General features: G+C 40.4%; 1 protein-coding gene across 1 annotated transcript; it reads right to left on the bottom strand.

The window, feature by feature from the left end:
* Nucleotides 1–1,166: 1,166 nt before the first annotated feature.
* fgf3 (fibroblast growth factor 3) lies at nt 1,167–3,127 on the bottom strand. The gene is made up of 3 exons (XM_073465186.1): nt 2,884–3,127; nt 1,877–1,980; nt 1,167–1,547 (listed from the first exon to the last, which is right to left on the bottom strand). The coding sequence occupies exons 1-3, from the start codon at nt 3,125–3,127 to the stop codon at nt 1,167–1,169; spliced, it is 729 nt and encodes a 242-aa protein (XP_073321287.1).
* Nucleotides 3,128–19,897: the final 16,770 nt, after the last annotated feature.

Below are 19,897 nucleotides of genomic sequence, written 5' to 3'. Positions count from 1 at the left end.
ACCGAAGAAACACAAACTGAAAATAACACTTCATCAACTCAAAAAAGTTTTCCACATAGAATTTTTTTCTTTTTTTTTTTTTTTTTTTTTTACAAATATTGACCTTAATTTAAAAAAAAAATCTGATTTTAGAGTATAATGTCTCTTGAATGCTGGTGTTGGCATTTGTAAGTGTAAGCAGCTGCATGTTCCTCTGCACTAAACCATGAAAACACTTTTTCTTAAGGGAAAATAACATTTTGAGGGCTGTGAAAACGTGTGTCAACAAATCAAAGAAATGTTGAAAGAAATCAACCAGTTATTTCCTCAGGTCAGTACCATTGTGTTTTATGTCGGAAGCAGGTGCAGAGTGAAAACAAACAGCAACATCGTAAAATGCAGAAATAGTCTTATCAATAACTTACACCACAGGCACCAAATAAATATTCTTATCATTAGACCAATATACAAATACATCTTTAAGTTTACAGTAGACTATCACATTGTAAGAATGTCACAAATATAAACAGGATCCCGTCTGAGTGTCCATTTGCTTCTTTATGTGAATCTTACAAAAAGTGCTTGGCTGTGTTATGTCTTCTCTTCAGTATCTGTCATGTTTGCAGCACTTCAAAATAGCAAAATATTATATTGTGTTTGTCATTTCAGCTTTTGACAAATGAAAGGCTGTAAATTCACTGTACATGCATAGTACATAATGTATTTACAACAATAGCACTGCTTTGAAGAGGTTGGTAAGTTAGAAGTTGGAAGTTAATGGTAAAATGATGTCTTGAACAAAATTAGAACCTTTACAAAGTATGGACGTTTTCAACTACAATAATAAGTTTGTTTACAAGACAGTAGCATTGTAAAGAAGTCAGATGTCAGTAAATAAAAGATTACACAGCTGTGTGTGTGTGTGTGTGTGTGTATGTTTGTGTGTGTGTGTGTGCATGTCAAAGTCTCCTTAATAAATGTGCCCCAAAGCTTGGGGTGGCCCTTCTTTCCATCTTCGTCTGTGAATCCACGACCGACAAAGGCTTTGAATAATCCAGAAGGCAGGATCCAAACTGTTTTTTTTCCAGTCATCATTGTAATAAAGCTACAGTATGTGCCAAGATCAGAGGTCCATGTTTGGATGAATCATAGGGCCATGGGGTCAACTCCCCCCTCTTAAACTCTGCTCAGTTATCTGGCCTTTGGGCCTGGCTTTTCCTGGCACGATGCCGGCGTCTCCGGCGATCACCGCTGCTGCCGTGGTGATGCATGTGGTGGTGTACACTCTGACTGTCCCTCAGTCGCCTCACCATCTCATGGTCCTTGTTGCCCAGAACCCGAGGCAGGAAAAGTGAGGCTTTGTCCGTGCTTCGGGTTTTAAAGCCTCGTCGTGGCCGGCCCTTGCCATTAATGGAAACGTACCACTGTCGCTTGGCACTGGCTCGTCGCTTGCTGCTGCCGCCCCCTGATGGCAGCGGCTGCTCTGTGGAATGGTGGCGGGATGCATAGGTGTTGTACCCCAACTCATGAATCCTCTCCACAAACTCACACTCTCTGTTGAACACTTCCTGGGGGGAGGTAAGAAAGGAGGAAAGAGTGAGCCACATTTGTGATGGACAACAGGACAATCTCTCAAAGACACTGTGAAAGTTTCCATTCCTCTTAGCTCTGTATGGGCTCCCACAACACAGACTGCCACTACTGCCAGACACTAAATCAGCCACAAAACAATGCATTGTACACCAGATAAATATGTAATGTTACAGTAGGTAAACAGTACAGCATTTTGTCATATATGAGGCCTTTAACCTGCTGCCTCTGGGCCTGTGTCAAACAGGAGCTAGAAGTGTTGGAGAGAAGGTGACACATTAGATGATGACATGACATCTGTACCCACCGAAGCATACAGCCGCCCTTTATCATTCATGGCCAGATATCTGCCTGAGAAAAGCCCTTTTATGGCCACAACACCCACATCCACTGCTGTGATTTCCATGATGCCTGAAAGACAGATAAATGTACAACAGTTATACGGCTTAACATCTGTGTGCTGCATGGCTGCGGAGAATATATATTAACTTCATCATGGTAAAAAATCCTTTCAAAGATCATTCTGTTTTTCTCTGTGGATGTGTGAATCTTTGAAGCTGGAAAAGCATATGTAAAAATTGCACAGCAAATTTCAGTTCAAATTAATTTTTACAGTAAAATAATACATTTCCAGTTGTATTTGTCACCTTCTTTGCCAAACAGCGCGTTTATTGGCTCTTTTAATCAGTGCTTGATTAGTCAATGGCCTATTCAGCGCTGTAGAAAGCCTCTAATGGCCGCTGATTAGATAAATACATCTGTTAGGACAGCGCCTTTGTCCCGCCCGGATGTTACTTTAGTTGATGCTTCTAATAGAGATAAACCTGCATGTCGGCAGCTATGATCTCTCTCTCTCTCTCTCTCTCTCTCTCTCTCTCTCTCTCTCTCTCTCTCTCACACACACACACACACACACACACACGCAAACACACACACACCGACGGACATCTACGGACGCGCTTGACTAGGTTACTGCCAGTGAAACTCTGATAGATTATCATCATAGATCATCTTGAATATCACAACGTGACCTTCTCCCTTAGCAAATATTGAATACTGTAAATTCTGATACATTCTAATCATAACATGTATTGTACCTATTATTTTTGTTTCATTCAACCATTTTGCGTAAAAACACAACTTTCATTTCACAGCTTGACCACATGTCTTTGATGAAAAATGTTCACCCAATAGATCACACAGCGTTACATTAACACTCTCTGTTATTATAGGTCCACTGTCATTATATCTGTCTGTCATAGTTTTGCCTGTGTTAGTGCAGTTCGCTATTCGTAAAACCAAGTGAATACTCACTGAACTGGTTGTTCTCCTCCAATGATCCATCTATTTTCCCATTAGAATGGATTTGTAAATGATATTTAGTAGCACAGTAGAGCTTCCTGCGTCTCGGCGCACCTCCGAGATGTTCGTATACTCCTCCGCGGCCCCCAGCGTCCCTCCGCTGCCGGGGGTCGCAAGCCTGGCCCGGGGCGCAGCTGACCCGGGGACTAACGGGATCCAACAGGCTCAGCAACACCAGCAGAGGTATCATCAGCATCGTGGCATGGCCGAGGAGCGACGACTGTTGAGAAAAAACGGAAAACTCCTGTCTGGTTCTTGGGTCCCATCAAAGTTTCGGGGCCCCAACGCTCGAGAGCTCCTGCCTTGCGCACATCCGAGCCCGAGAGACGAAGCTGACAGCACAGCCGCCCCCGAGGTCGGATCCGCTCCTTGCCTCTGCTGCTGGAAATCCCTCCTGCGGGTCTGACTGAGAGCGTCTCCTCAGACTGAGCGCAGATATAAAAGAGGCTTGTGGTGACAATAGGCTGAACTCCGACCAATTGATACAAAGGAAAGGGGGAGGCAAAAGGTATCAGCCCTGTGTGAAGTGAGAGACTGCGGCGTGGATAAAATTACACAGTGGCTGAGTGCGGAACAGCTCTCTCCTCTGAACTCCTCTTCTGTAATATCCTGAAAGAGCAATTGGACATCCCAAACTATACAGGCGGACTGAGCCAGCGCCAGGGACTGCAACAGGTGAGGAATAAGACTGCTGATGGATGTCCTGGTAAATAATGAACCCACTCAACCTTAAAATTTTTTTTAAAAAAACCTTAACACATTGCAATTTTTTTTTTACAGTGGAATTCATTACACTGATGAATTCAGATCCGTAGGAATTTGATTTAAACACTTTATCTAGGTCTACCAATTTTCTGGTATTTTAAGAAGAATTCTGAACTAACAAAATGTTTGGTTTAGTTGTTCCACATCTACCTAGAGTATGAATACATTCATCCCGTTTTATCAGGTGCTTGCCAAGCTTACACAGTAAACCCATTATGACAGGCTGAGGTCAATATCAAGTTTCTGCAATTTGTAATTTGTCTTGAATCAGAGCTCCTTGCTGGCAGCACAGTCCTGCACATGGTGCAGAGATCCACAGAGTTCTTCAAGAGGTGGTGGGAAACCACCACTGCAGGTTGACTTGGGAATCAAATCCAGCCTCTCAGCAGTTAAAAGTTCCCAGCCTTCTTTGTTTCCATAGACTTCTTCCTCCACCAGACCTGTAAGCATTACCTGCCAAAGCTAAGGGTCGTTTTAAATCTGTTAGATTAAGAAAAAGTAGAAATGAATAGTCTGTCACAGGGCTCTGTCCGTGTGCTCCTCATGCCACTGAATCTCTGTCTTATGCATTATTCTTTATGCTTCACCCAAGCAATGAATTATCCCAGACTTTTCCCATTCTAATGCCCCAGCTCTGGCGAGGCAACAGCCGGTGGGCGGAAGAGCAGCAGGCTAAATGACTACTGCCTAAATTGCTTCCATCTTGGTCGCATTATGGTTTGCATTCTGGTAATTAGCACCATCATCTACAAATCTCTCTGCCCTTTGGCGCTGCTCCACTGCTGCTATGAAGGCCTGTGCTGAGTATCCCCCTGAGAGTCGACAGTTAATTTGTCTTCCCCTCCCATACATCACCCAGCTAGTAGCCTCTGTCACTTTATTTACTCCGACGATCAGAAAAAGGCAGCTCTTTTAATTACAAATGTGTGCACATTATGCTTCTGAGACCCCTTGCAAGTCAGACAGCACACCAAAACATCAGCCAGGCCGTGTGTAACAGAGGTTGTTCTGGTGGCCATTTCTAAGTGAGACGCTCTTAATGTGGTTAAATGCTGGAAGAGGGTGGAACCTCAGATGTGGTGTGCTGTTTCTCTCAGAAACTATTTTAATTACGCTCCCCTCCACACCGCCCACAAAGCATCCCAGCAATAAGCAGAGCAAACGCTCTCAATTTGTGATGCACACACACATGGACGCACGCATGCACACACACACACACACACACACACACACACACACACACACACACACACACACACACACACATCTTACTCTTCACCTTAAGATAAGTGTGTTGCTTTTAAGTTTGAATCTTGAAAATTCAATTGTGAATCTAATAAACTAATCTAAGTTTTAGACCTAATTCAGATCCTGTTTCCAGATGCTTTTGAGCAGGATTGCAGGGTCAGGGTTATCCCTGTTTGTGACCTCTGCACTCTGTATTTAACTCCATGATTCATTCTCCATAGTGTTCCCTACACGCAGCTGTATACTTCCTGCCAGGCATGAAAGAATGAAAATGTTTGCCTGGGCTCACACCAGCAGTTAAATCCAAAGACTGTGCTGCTCTGCTTATTCTCTTCCCCAAAACATAAGCAATCAGATGTACAGATTGCAGCAGTGTCCAGTGCAGTCTGTGGACACTTTGGATTTGAGTGTTGGTTTCAGCCCGGGAAAAATTTTATATGGACATACCTTTGAATATTTTTCTTTAAGTTTTGCATAGCAAACACTATATGACCAAATCATGGAGTAAAAATGGCAGAGGCCTTCATTGGTCTTAAATGTAGGACCTAATCTGAAACACAATCATGGAAAAGGTACCCAAATCTGAATGAAGGACCTGATCAAAATAGACCTAAACATAACCAGAATGGCAAACAGTACAGAGCATATCTCTGCCAAGGCCCAACAGTCCCTGTATCCATCCCTTTATCTGGATCCACCCAAAAGTTAATGGGTTCTTTTCTGGGCCGCAACCCATCCTCCATCCAAGTTTCATGGAAATCTGCTCTGTAGTTTTTGTGTAATCCTGCGGACAAACCAAAACAACAACAAACCAAAACATAATCCCAACTCAGAATGCGATTGATCTGAACACAGCCTTACACTTTGACTACACTGGACATGTAACAAGCAGACCATTTGCATAGTGGTTGTGTTGTAAAAGTTATCTTTAATTGGCCCTAACTTGCAGCACATCAACAGTGCAGGGTTGTGTGAGTCACAGGCAAAACAAGACAGTGAGCTCTCATTTTGGGATCTACAGACTACAGTAGCCAAGTGATAAAGTTACTAAGCACCTGTCAGCAAAATAAACTTCAACAGGGTGATCAACAGGGTTGGAGTTATAATCTGAGCTTTGTGGGGGTTTCTAAAATAACTAACCCTAACCCTAACTAACATTAAATAAATAAATATTAGCCAAACAGGTCAATTCACACCTGCCATTAAATGCGTCTCGAGATGTGCCTTGAGTGACCTCTTGTGATCAGATCTCATTTCCTCGCTCTATATGCAAATATACACCTACATCACTGGAACAATGTTTTTTACACAAAGAAAGACATATATTCATATTTAACATTTGCTGAATTCACAAGTATGCCTAAATAGTTAAGAATGTGTTGTGGCCAGCACTAAACAAAGTTTACACAGTTTCCCCTAACATGAAAAGGGAGTCTGGTGACTTTCTCCACGGACGACAAGAAGTAGCCTATGTTAGTTATAGCTTACTTGATGAAAAAATTAAATGTTGTAAGATAAAGTTCAGTGTAAATGGTGTAATCAGTTGAAACAGTGTGTTCAAACAGCTGCTGGGAGTTGCAACGCAGACAGGATGCGGTGACAAACTAACACTTTTTACAAGGAAAAAAACATGGTAATCTATTATATTTAATTCCAAATTTACAAGAAGACACTAATGATTTAGATATTGCTGTAGCCATTTCACAAAGTTTGTTAAGTTTCATGCAATAACTCTTTAAATCATGTGATTTGTACAGAAGTCTGGTATATTGCCATTACTAGTGACTTCACTTTATAACATGGTCTAAAGTCCACCACTTTCAAACAATACAGCAGCCCACTTCTTGCAACAATTGTATCAAGTAGATCACAACAACATACCAACATAATTTAGGTAGGTAGGAAAAGGAATGCCAGCTAGCGCACACCCCAGAGAGAGAGAGAGACTTGAAGAATGTGGTCACTGTCACTGTCATGAGAGAATATGGTGCATAGTTCCTCTGGAAAACAGTCTTTTAACCTATAATTTAAAAACATTTTATTACATTGACAAATTCATGAGTTTTGATTAAAATGTTTTGGGTAATGTATTAGTGACCCCCAGGGATCTAATATTTTATTACTTTCATGGGAGCTCAGCTCCCATTGACTCCCATATATCTCAAACACAAAGTGATTAAGACACTTTATGGCGCATTTCTGCATAGAGGGACTAAACACAGTGTTTAAGCAGCTTCTTCATGAACCGCACACGTTAAGTTTTCAGTGTAGCCAAGGGGTAATAAAGAGATAACACCAACACATGATGGTGTATGATGCGTTATTAATTAAAGAGCAGTCTCAGTAAAAAAGAGTAGCAACATAGCCTACTTGTATAGTTCTCATAGCCAGTTAAGTCACAGAAATTCCCCAAATAAGCCAAATATTAGTCCACTGAAGTATCAGAGCTCATACTGAGTACACTCAGATCTATTCATTTGTGTGTTGAACATATTATTACATAGACCTGAGGACTTTGGCAGTGAAACTAGACCCTCTCCTACCCAATTACAATGGTGCCAGCAGTGTTGTGCAAGTTAACACTTCACACCACCTCAACCAACCTTGTTGTCTGGGGTCCGCGATGTCATATACTATATCAAAATAAGTTGTATACGACATACTTAATATCACTAGAAAGATGCATGTGTTTTTCTTTTTGCCCAGAAGGATACCGTCATGCTAATGAGGCCACCGGTGCAATTGGATCCCTTTGAGCAGCTTTGTAATCCAGCCTTGAACTGCAGTGTCTTTTTGAAGACTTTCTACTGAGCACAGACACGTCCAAAAGGCGTCAGCTAAATGTCTATGTCAAACATTCAACAGACGTCCACTGAAAGGCCAGAATGAAAGTTTTTGCAACGTCTTTTTTAAGGTGTCTTTTTAATGTTCACTATTGACATCCTAGTGACATCCTTACAGGGTTCAAAATGAACGTTTTTGCAATGTCATTGTTGAACGTCTTTTCAACGTCAATTGCAGACATCCAAAGGACGGCTGCTTATGGGTCAAAATGAATGTTTTTATGATGTTTTTCATTGACTCACCCTCAGATTCCACCTGGGATCTCCTCTTTCATTCACTAGGTTATGTTATTATTCAAATTACATGGCGTTGCAAGCAAGATTCATACCGCTGACTGCAAAGGATTCCATTTACAAGGCAAGCACTTTACCAAGTGAGCTATCTAGCTAGTTGGTAAAGTTAGTTGACTGAATCCGTCAGTGTCCTCAGTGCTTATCTGAGGCTGTCTTGTCTTCATTTATGATCAGCTTTATAGAATAATGTGTTTTGGTCGTCAAAACCTTCGTCAGATAGGCTATTGTTCCAAGGTTGGGAGACCAAAACATGGTATACAGTAAAACTGATTTAAGATAAGGCAGTGTGCTTGCTTGTGAATGATTGAGCCAAATGATCACTTTGTAATTTATTAATGTTTTACACAGCATCCATATTTTATTTATTTATTTATTTGTTTTCAGGATTGGGGTTGTATAAGCTACAAACTGGACAAATATATCTGATTCCTTGGAAAATGTCTTGAAATTTCCCCATAAGTCTGCCCTTTTACAACCCTCATGTAATTGTAAATAACCTGACTTAGGTAGCATAAAATCAAATAGCCATTTTATTTAATAATTGCCATTTTCACTCTAATGTAATTATTTACCTTCATTTAACATGTATTTCACTTTACTATTTGTCAAAAAACGTATTTTAGTTTACAATAATGGCAATAAGATTGGATTAGATGTTGAACCTGTGTTAGATGTCTGTAGACGTCCAAAACGGGTCCCGACTAGACGTCAAGATATTTCACGTTCTTACATGTCCAAAAACATCCGAAGAGTCTGAGCTTGACGTTCAGATATTTAACCTGTTTTTCACGTAAACAGACGTCCAAATGGGGTCCCAGTCAGATGTCCAGATATTTAACATGTTGTGCACGTCCACAAACATCCAAGAGAGTCCCTAGCCAGAAGTTCAGATATTTGACCATCCACCTTTAAACATCCATAGACGGCAAGGGGTCCCTAATCAGACATTTAAATATTTAACCCATGTTGCACGTCCACAGATATCAAAGAGGGGTCCAAATCAGACGTTCAGCAACTAAACCTGTTTTGAACACATCCATAAAAGTCCAAGAGGTTCTCTAACCAGACGTTTTAATATTTAACCTGTGTTGAACAACTATAGACGTCCAAGACAGGTCCCTGTCAGACATTCAGATACCAAACCTGTTTTAAATGTCCATCAGACGTACAAAAGTGGGTCTGGACTAGGGCTGGGTATCAATCAAAAATTTTCGATACCGGTACCAATACCAATACCTTCACTTCGATATTGGTTCCTGAACGATACTTTTTTCGATACCAATTTTATAATATCAATTCTAACAAAAAGAAAATTACATAACACATTACAGTACAAATCTTGAGTTTTATTTTTCAGCTTTGGTATTTTTCCACTCCAAGCAGTTTTCTTACAGAAAAAATGAACAACAAATAATTTCCAGTGCAAAAGAACACTTGCAAACAAGTGACAAGTCAATATCTAATCACACTGGCTGGCCTTGTCCTTCTCACATCAGGGTCAGAGGCTACTGTGAGGAGAAGATAAACATAACAGTGAACGTTAGGTGAGCTGTTTAACCAGCCGACCCAATTGATGAGCACATCTTTACAAGCTAAGCTTTATCTGTTACTGTCAATCTCTAGTTAGCTTTTGATTTAGCTAGCTACATAGCCATAAAATAAAGCTACACACTAATATCTTAAGTTAGCATTACACACCGGAGTCCGGTGGTGGAGATTTTGAATCAGGCCGCTCGGGCTCTGTAACGTCCACAGGCGGACTTAAATGCTGAGAGGAGGATGGCTGCGGTCCACTCTTCTTGCAGTCAAACACAGAGCAACTTTCTGCTCTTAAATTGATTCCGTGCATGGTCAGGTGCTTCATCAAATTAGTCGTGTTGCCGGCCTTAGCAACGATGACTTTTTTGCATATATTGCAACCCTATCGGCATCAATCTTGCTAAAATGGAGCCACGCTTTTGACCTCGGTGGCATTTTTTAAAACGGTTCGACGACACACACAACTACAGTTCACAACACAGATACACGTGAACCCCGTCTGTGGGCGTAACCACAAAACGTCTCTGGTAACCATGTATGTATTTTTCCTGCATGCCGCAATCACGTGTAACGTTACAGCCAATCACCGGCAGCATTATCAGATCTTGATCACGTGATTAACCTCTGGGAACCGAAACTTGGCACCGAAAGACGAGGCATATTTCGATACTCCGTACTACCGAAGCATTTTGGTCGGTGCCATAAAAGAACCGAAGTTCGGTACCCAGCCCTAGTCTGGACTGAGGGATGTTAAAAAGACGTGATCTGAACGTCTCCCTGACGTCACAAGTTTGCTGGGTTTGTAAAATAAATCCATAATTGTAAATCCAAAACTGAATGTCTCCTGTGATTATTTATCTATTTTCTGTGTTATTGTTGTTGTTCACATGATTGTTAGCCCTCCACTGGCAATCCCATGATGCCTTGGGTTGATCATGAACGTGAGCATCGTTAACTCTTGCGAGAGTGAACAATGCTCATGTTCATGATCATTAGTTGCAACTGGGGCCAGATTAGGGTTTGTGCCTCAGAATGTCTCAAATGCATCTTGAGCGATCACTTGTATTATATTTCACTTCCCTGCTCTCTTTTGAATGTGGGGTAACTTCAACCACAGCTAAAAAACAAAACAAAAACACATTTATGTTCAGCCATAGAGTGAGAGGAGACGGTTTTAGCAGCTGTTTGATTCCTTGGCCCGTGTACAGTCCTGAACCTTGTCCGAACTGTTTAGCAGAGGCAAATTAATTGTGTTTGGAAGCTTTGTCCTATCTACACAACACAAAGTTGACTAATTGGTCCCTCAATGTGGCTAGGGACCCATTCGAGTTCACATTACACTGCACACTTGCATTCCTGACCGCCTCACAATGTAGCTGGAATGATCAGATCCCAGCATGTCCTCTCTACTTTTCGCATGTATTCACACCTGTGTTAAGAAGAGATTAGACAATGAGCAATGCTTTTGCTTCAGGAGAAAAGCTTGACAATTTCTCAATTATTTGCCAAGCTATAATATTTCTAAACATTCCTTTTGCCATCATCCACTTGACAAATGAAACCAAACCTAGCCACATGAAGTGCTTCCCCACAAAACCCAAAAGCATACATTTTAACTTTCTGTCTTTCTCTCCTCCAGCCATGAATGAAAGCAAGAATTTCAGGGCTCCTTTTTTAATTGACCTTCCCAAAATCCCCCCTGCCCTGCACCACTACCCCCAAAAACCCTCTTGGCACAAAAGGTTTCTTTTCTGCAATAATACAAAGGTTATTAGCCAGGTCCTTTTCTTGGCCCCTGCTTTTAGCAGAGGAGGAGGAAAAAGGAGGTACCAGTAATCCAGAGCAAATCAAAATGACCTTTGAACTCTTTTTGCTGTACTTTTTCTCATGGGCAGATTTCTTTGGTGAGGCGGTGATCAGAGGGCTGAACCCAGCCGCTGCCTCTCGTCTCCTGACAAATCGCTGCTGAGCCTCTTTTGTCCCCATGACTTTGATCTCACCTGCTTGTCAGGCACTTCAGAAAGAAGTCTTGTACAGTTCCAGCACACTGCAAACAAATTGGCAACAACTATTTTATTCGACCATCCTCTTTCTCCCTCTCTTTCATTTCAGCTTAACCCAGTTCAGTCTTCAATATTAGCATGTTGGTTTGGTTAATTGTGATTCCAAAGCTTCAAATACAAATTAAATACACAGTTTAAAACAGTGCTTGAAATGGAAAAAATAATGATGTGTTAGCATGGGGGATGGTATGGGGTTTGCCTGCTCACAGCTGCACAAGCAGACAGAGCTGCCATTGGAACTGTTGGACTGGCTATCAGGAAGACTGGCCAGTATGACTATATTGCCATTTGTGATGGATACTGTGTGTGTGTGTGTGTGTGTGTGTGTGTCTGCTCGTCTCTCTCGCTCTCTCTGTTTAGACACAATGTCCTTACTAATATGAGGAATAAATATGTAAAAACACAATGACAAACAGCAGTAACACCATTTTCGATAGATTATCAGTGTATTTTCTTGCCAGAGTCACTCGCCATAGAACAGACACCAAAACGACTACTGCAGATGACCCACAGGAAGTGGGCGGTTCTTCAGGGCACTTTGCGATGCTTCATGGTATGCCAAAGAGTAAAATCTGAACGTGCTGGTACTGTGTACCAATGAGTGCCGGCCCACTTCATATCATTAAAAAATCATTCATTCAAATCATTTACTTGTATTAGCTCTAATTAAAGTTGCACTATGTAACTTTATTTTAGTGACAAATTTGGGTAGTCCTATGTTCTTGAACTGTAGGATTTCTAGATCGGCAATGCACTTTTTTTCTCCCCCTCACCATAACTCAAAACACAAGCCCATTTTTGTTCTAACGTTTACAAATACATAAGTTAACATATGGCTTTAAAGTACATCTAAAACTCAGGTCAGCTCTTGCAAACAGCCGTTCCTTTTATCAAGAGATCTGTCTCTGTTTGTTTATAGGCCTGTTAAGAAGTTGCACAATGCACCTTTAATGAACTCTTGTAAAAAGGCGGCTCAGGAGCAGATAATAAAAAGACACAGCAGAGAAAAAACTAAATGTTTTAGAAGGTAAAAATTTATATGACTAAGTTTAGAGTTCAGCATTTTCTTGGATAAGCAAAAAGGGACTCGATTTATCGGCTAATATTGCTTTTAATGAATGATTGCAGTATCGTAATGACAGATTCTCATGTAGGGTGGAAAGCAGACCTTTGTTGGCCTGTTTTTGCTATGTTTTTCAGGTAAGGTATCTGGTTTAACGGAAAAATTGTCATGGTTAAACACTGAAAATGTTACAGGTGACTTGAAACAGATTGCAACATGCATTTTGCTAACCTAATCAGAGGCCTAAATCTATCAAAACATAAGACGCAAGACTTGAACCCCAGTCTTTGTAGGAGGGTCGAGTGTGGAGCTAGTTCGTAAACTCAGCTTCATTAGACTAAAGGATCAGCATTTATTGTGACTTCATTTAGCCTATGTGGTTTGTCCTTATTTGTTATAAACCCTAACGTAGTTATTTAAAACCCAAATGATCTTTACCTAACCAAGTAGTTTTTGTGCCCAACCCTAACCAAGCCACGGCCATTGGACAACATCAATAACAGTCTAAAAGTCATAACATGTCATTATAAGTGAACTGTTTGGCAGCGAGCTTTATTTTAAAAGTCTTACCCGACTAAGCATAGTATGTATTATTGCTTACTTGACCACGTAGCCTTTCACGTCCAAAACCGACACGAGAGCAGTAGGTAGAGTGTCAAAGTTTGAAACAAAAGGCCACTGGGGCGGCTGTGGCTCAGTAGGTAGAGCGGTCCTTCACCAATCGGAGGGTCAGTCCTTGGCCCCTGCTTGCTACAAGTGTCCTTGGCCAAGATATAATATCCCAATTTGCTCCCAGTGGCTCCTCCATTAATGTGTGTGAATAGTTATCGCTCCTGATGAGCATTTATATTAATTAATTAATTAATTAAAATAAATTAATAAAATCAAATTAATTGATTTAATCATGCAATAGCCTCCAAGGCTAAATAGCAACAACATAATGGTGTGTGTCCATACAGTGTTTGTCTGGCAGAAAAGAGCTGGCAGGACACTGGGGAGCACTTGTGCGGTGAGAGTGAAAAATGCTTTCACTAAGGTTACTGTTTTAAAATCAAAGAAATCATTAATTAATCAGAGCACTCATAACAGTGAAACACTGGCACTGCGCCAAATATTTTTTGAATTTATGAATGATTGTCACGATGAACAGGGGGAGTTTATGGCTTGCCGCTCTCTCTCTATCTCTCGCTCCAGTATCGGCTTGGACAATTTTGTTCTCCCATTGTTATCCACACGCTTTTGTCTCTGACACATGCCCCGCTGTGGTGCCTATATAGTGTCCCCCTCTCCAGATGTAAATTAACTTAGACGCTGTTGCTCTTGACCCACAGTACACATGTATGTATCTTTTAATAGAAATCTAAAATTTGATGCCCCTAATGTTGTGTCAATTTTTCCCTGTGGTATCAAACATGCTATCAAATATTGATATTTTTCAAGGTATTATATTGAAGTTAGAAATTCTAGTATCTTTACAACACCACTAGTAGTGGCATGACTAGTGCAGAATTACCAGGACCTGAGGCCTGTGTCTAAAAGCCAGTTATTTTGGTGTGTTAACCCACATGTTAATGTTAATAACACTACTACTGAGAAACCCTCCACATTAATATCTAGGTCTACATTTCATGACAAAATGCATCAATATAACAACCATCTACCACCTTTCATGAAAAGCAACAGTCTCAAATGGATAATGTACATGCATAGCTGTATGCATGCTTAATTTAAATCTTGACCACATTTCAGGGATATTGGAGTGAACACTGTTATAGTTGAACAGTAACATTTGAACAAGCAGCAGACGTGGATTTTTCTGTCACATGGACACATCAAAGTCAAAGGATTCCCTTTATGAGGATATAGGAGAGAAAGACAAACAGCAGGATTTGTCTGTGTCTCCCATGTATTCATTGTGGTATAAATTGGTTCTCATGCAGAACAGGGAAAGGTGAGTGAGCAGACAATGCTGAAAGAGCAGAAAGTTGGCCAGAGGGCAGAGGAAACCTCAACAACTGTGTTTTGCTCTTTCAAAAGAAGCGGTATATTCAGAAGATAGATGAAAATAACAACCTCTTTAATGTTTTACACCCTTTTGTCGTTCTAACACGCTTTTCTCTTGCTGGCTACTCTCTCTCGTTCTTGCACTGTCAATCTTTGTCTCTCATTCACTAGCTCTCCCTCTGTAACCAGATAGGTCTGTCCTATACTCCTACAGCTCTTTGATTGTTAGCTGCAGGTTTCAGATGCCTGCAAAGCGGCTGCACCTTCCAACAGGCAAATGATTGTGGAAGAATGAAACTCTAGAGGCCATCAATGGCTGTGATATACTTGCACACGTAAACTTCCACACGCAAAAAACAAAAAAACTATTCGAATACAAGCAACACACACCTCTACACACACACACACACACACACACACACACACACACACACACACACACACATTACAAACTGTATACTACATTCATATACTACATGAATGTAGTATATGAAATATCCCCAATATACTACACCCCCAACACAACTACACATGTACACTGTCCACGCAAACACATTCGGTATGTAAATACCAATGAAAATATATACAGAATACCACTCATAAACATGTGTAGACATGCAATACACGCACAGAAACACAGCCACAGTAAGTATTGTCCATGAGAGTGTGAGATTTAGGATGGGCCGATCTCTGTGGAGACCACTAAAGTAGTTGTGGCGTTAAGTGTTTAAATAACGGTTTATCTGTTGCAGTCCAAGAGTGAAGCTTTTCTTTTTCCAGAGACAACTTATTATTAATTATATCTCTAAATATCTCTAATATATTAGTAATCAATCAAATGTATGGATAGAACCAGTGTTTAAAAAGTAATGTATTAAACATTACTCGTTCCTTTTTTTTAAAAAAAAAGAAATGCATTACTTTACTCTCTGTAGAAAGTAACGTATTACTAGTTACATTACGTACAGTCACGTAATTGCCAGTTAACAATATAATGTTAAAACATGCCCGCATAACAGGCCAAAGTCCCTATCCAAAGGAAGACATCTTTCTTTTATGATCTTTATACCACAAAGCCGACATACAAGTTGGTGAAAAACCAGCCCATAAACCACTTCACAGGAAAATGTTGTGGCAACAACAAGGCTCAATTGATGCCTACTTTATTGTTTCTAATAATATGGACTTTTTTATGACTATTGAGACATTACTGTCACCAGGGTACACTATTCGACTGGTTGAGGCTGGGCCACCAAACTATGCATGTTTTCACATTTCAAGGTCCTCTTGCAGATGGGGTGGTCTTGCTGTTTTTTTATAGTAGTTAGGTTTTAAGTGTCATTCTGGTACATTTGGTAATTTTATTCATTTGAAGTTTTAAGTTTTTTAATTTCGGACCCTCCTGTTTTACTCTGCATCTTAATGTATTGGCCACCAAAATCAGTACATTTTTCCTCTGAGTTTTCTGAGCTTTTATCAATTGTTCAATTGATTTTAATATTCATGTATGTATGCATTCCCTCACTCCTCTTTTTTTAGATCTGTTGTACTCTTTTAACCTCATTCAATCCATCAGAGAGGCCATCCATTCTAAAGGTCACACCCTAGACCTAGTACTATCCTCTGGTCTCTCTGCTGAAAGCCTTAACTTACTTGATGTAAGTGTAACTGACCATAAAGCTGTTGTTTTAAAGTTCCACTGCCCTCCAACTTGTTTTCGTATTCTCAATTCCAATTCTGCAGTTACATTTTGTAATGCTTTTCCTTCATCATCCCTCAATTCCACCATATCTTCTCTAAATCCTAATGCACTGTTAGACATGATAAAGTGAAGCAGCTGTCTTGATAGATAATTTGCTGATCAAATGTGTCATATTTGTTACAGTGATATTACTGCATGCATGGAAACGTTTAAAATAACTGAAAGCAGCCTCTGATCATAAAAAGTGTATGCGTGTTGTGAACCCACCCATGTAAGCACATCTAACCATCTGAATAATGAGCTCTTTAAATAGCAGGAAAAATACTGCGCCTTTGAATTTAGACCAGCTTTTCGTTGTCATTTTCTGCTGCTTCAAGAAAGCAATGCATCTTCAATGCACCTGACCAAGCCTCATTTTAAAACCTACGCACCCGGGGATGCACTGGTTGGCGCAGATGCAATTGCTATTTACACAATATGCACGGATACAATGTAATCCTTTGGGGCAACTTTGACCGTCAAACCTTCATCCATTAAAAGTGCTTGTTTTTGCCACTGACAGGTTGAGGTTGTTGTTGTGTCTGATAACATTACAGAAACAATTCCTACAGAGAAAGACCTTTTCGTTAAATAATACGATCATTTTTGTAATAGGTACACAAGTGTCTTGCAAGGAGAAGTCTTGCTCTGAAATCTTGCAAGAACTGAGTTGCTGCAGGAAGACAACGGTGGAAACGTGAGTCAGTGTGTTGGGGAGTTTACCGAGAGGAACCGCCAGCAAGAATTTATTTCCAAAGTCATGGTTGAATATTTAATGGATTTTGACAAACTAGATGGCAACAACTCACCTTATGAGATTTCAGATGGAAGCACTTTTGGGGGATCGTTCGCTCACCAAAACATGTAGATATAGGGCCTGGGTTTAAAAATACTGTAATATAAGTAATGACATAATTATTTTGATTTGTAACTATAAGGTGATTACTGAATTTAGGAACAGTAGGGCTTGGCATTACTGCATTACAGACGTGATTACTTACTGACACTGGATATATCACCTAGAAACAAGTTCAACTGCAATGATAAAAACAGTTCAACAGACAGTTCTCTTTACCGACCCTAATAAGAACTATCTAACCCTCTTCAACCCTAACCTAAACCTACCTAAACCTAGGAAACTCAGCACAATGGATACAATTTTCTCAATCTCTTACAACTAGAACTATAAAAATAACTACAGTGTAAATGCTCTGTAAATTAATCCCAAATGTACAGATTGCTAAATAGACATACATACCCTGTAATAATAGAATAGGTACCCAGTAGTTAAAAATAACTACAGTATAAATTCTGTCTAAATTTACAGGACCTTAACCAGTGTGCTTTCAGAACCAACTGATCCACAGAGGATGCCATATCCACTGCCCTTCACTCAGTCTTCACACACTTGGAGAATAAGAACAGCACCATATGAATGCTGTTTGTTAATTTCAGCTCAGCATTCAACACAATCTCACCCATGAAGCTGATTGGAAATCTTAACACTGTGCTTGAATACCACACTCTGCAACTGGATTTTGGACTTCCTCATAAGTAGACTGCACAGATTGGCAGTCACACCTCCTCTACATTAGTGCTCAAGACCGGAGCCCTCAAGGGCTGTGTGCTCAGCCCCCTCTGGTTCACACTGTACACCCATGTCTGTACTGCCAGACATAATAAGAACTGCATCTGAAGTATGCCGATGACACCACCATCATCGACCGCATTACAAACAACAATTAGAGTTCATATCGGTAGGAAATTAACAATCTTGCAGAGTGGTGCACAGAAAACAATCTACTGTCAGTAAAACCAAGGAACTGATTGTTCATTTTAGAGAGATTTTAGATCCCTTCCTATTTGCCAGATCTGAGGTTTGAGGTTCAGTTTGCTCTTGGCTGATATGTGACCATGGTTTGGCCTGCTTGAGGATTAGCTCTGGCAAACTGGAGTGGACAGCACAAGTGCCATCATTGCACACAATATGTGGGCTGGATGGGGGTGTCTGGTACAGTTTTGCTATCTGGGGAGAAGCAATAGAAAGCATCCTGACTGGAAACACGACAAACTGGCAGGGTTCGTGCATAACATAGGACAGGAAAGCCCTGCCCAAGCAAGTCTGTTCGGCCTGCTGCCATCTGGCAAAAGATACAGAAGTATCTACTGCCTTACCACCAGACTATGAAGCAGCTTCATTCCTAAGGCTGTGAGACTTCCCAAATCATCCTCCATACACCAGTTTATAAAAAATATATTGTTCTGTTTTTCCCTGTGCATGTAGCATAAAGGACTCAAAACTAGTTTTGTTTTTGAAACCCTAGTGGTGATAATAGTTTACCCTGTACCTTGTACCTTGATGAACTTAAGGTGAGGAGGAGTCTCACTCCTTTGCCTCAAATACAGCCGCCTGATCAGTGGCCCTGCACTTTTAAGTTGGATGCTGTATGTATCCCTCTAGTGTCAGTTCTTAAAGTGCCCCTCTAGTGCAGTAGTATAACAAGAGAGAAAAGAGTAAGGGGTCGGCTGGTCTATTCACAGAAACCACCTGTTTGTGTGCAGGTTGTTTATTTTAAGTTACTAGCGTGGTGTCCTTTAAAAGGTGCCTGTTTGATTGCTGCTTGTACCCTTCTCAAGAACCGGACATGTAAACTACTTCACAATCACATTTAGCTTTGATGCACTCTACATCAAAAGCGAACAAAAACATTATGTTTCAGGGAGTCCACTTTTGTTTTGTTTACTACAATTCAAACATAAATAACTCACCATCACCAGTATGAAATGAGATACAGAACCCAAATGCTAGTAGTCCGGGTCCAAAGTTTCTCGGATTTGTGTGTACTTTTCTCTTTCAAATATTTTTATTGTGAAGCATGAATATAATAACAATACAGACTCCAGTAGAGAGATATCATGCCTCATTTCAGGTACTGAACAGACGAAACAGCAAAAACATAAATAAATAAATAAATAAATAAATAAATAAATAATTTAAACAAGACAGAAAACAAATTAATAATGAATAAATTAAAAAAAATAAACATTTAAAAAAACACACGAACACAACAGAAATGGATAAACCAAAACAGTACCATGGAGTACAAAGATAAGGGAACTAAACTAAAACATAACCCCTGGTCCCTGCCCTTCCCATCCCCAAGCAGTGCCTCCTATAGGCAGTAGAGATTACTGTTTGCTCGGTGCATCCTAACTGACCATCCCTTCCATAAATGAAATCATTGGTCTCCAAATCTTCTGAAATTCCTCCAGTCTGTCATTAAGGATATGTCGGATCCTCTCTAAGTGAAGGGTATCGGTCAGTGTTGTTATCCAGGTTGTAAGAGTTGATATGTCTTTTTTTCTTCCAGAATAAGAGAATAAGTTTCTTTGCACAAAGGAGACC

Source organism: Pagrus major, chromosome 4 (genome assembly GCF_040436345.1).
Source record: "Pagrus major chromosome 4, Pma_NU_1.0".
NCBI classification, from domain to species: domain Eukaryota; kingdom Metazoa; phylum Chordata; class Actinopteri; order Spariformes; family Sparidae; genus Pagrus; species Pagrus major.
The sequence above is the reverse complement of the archived record's forward strand: the minus strand, read 5'-3'. Positions and strand labels throughout refer to the sequence as shown.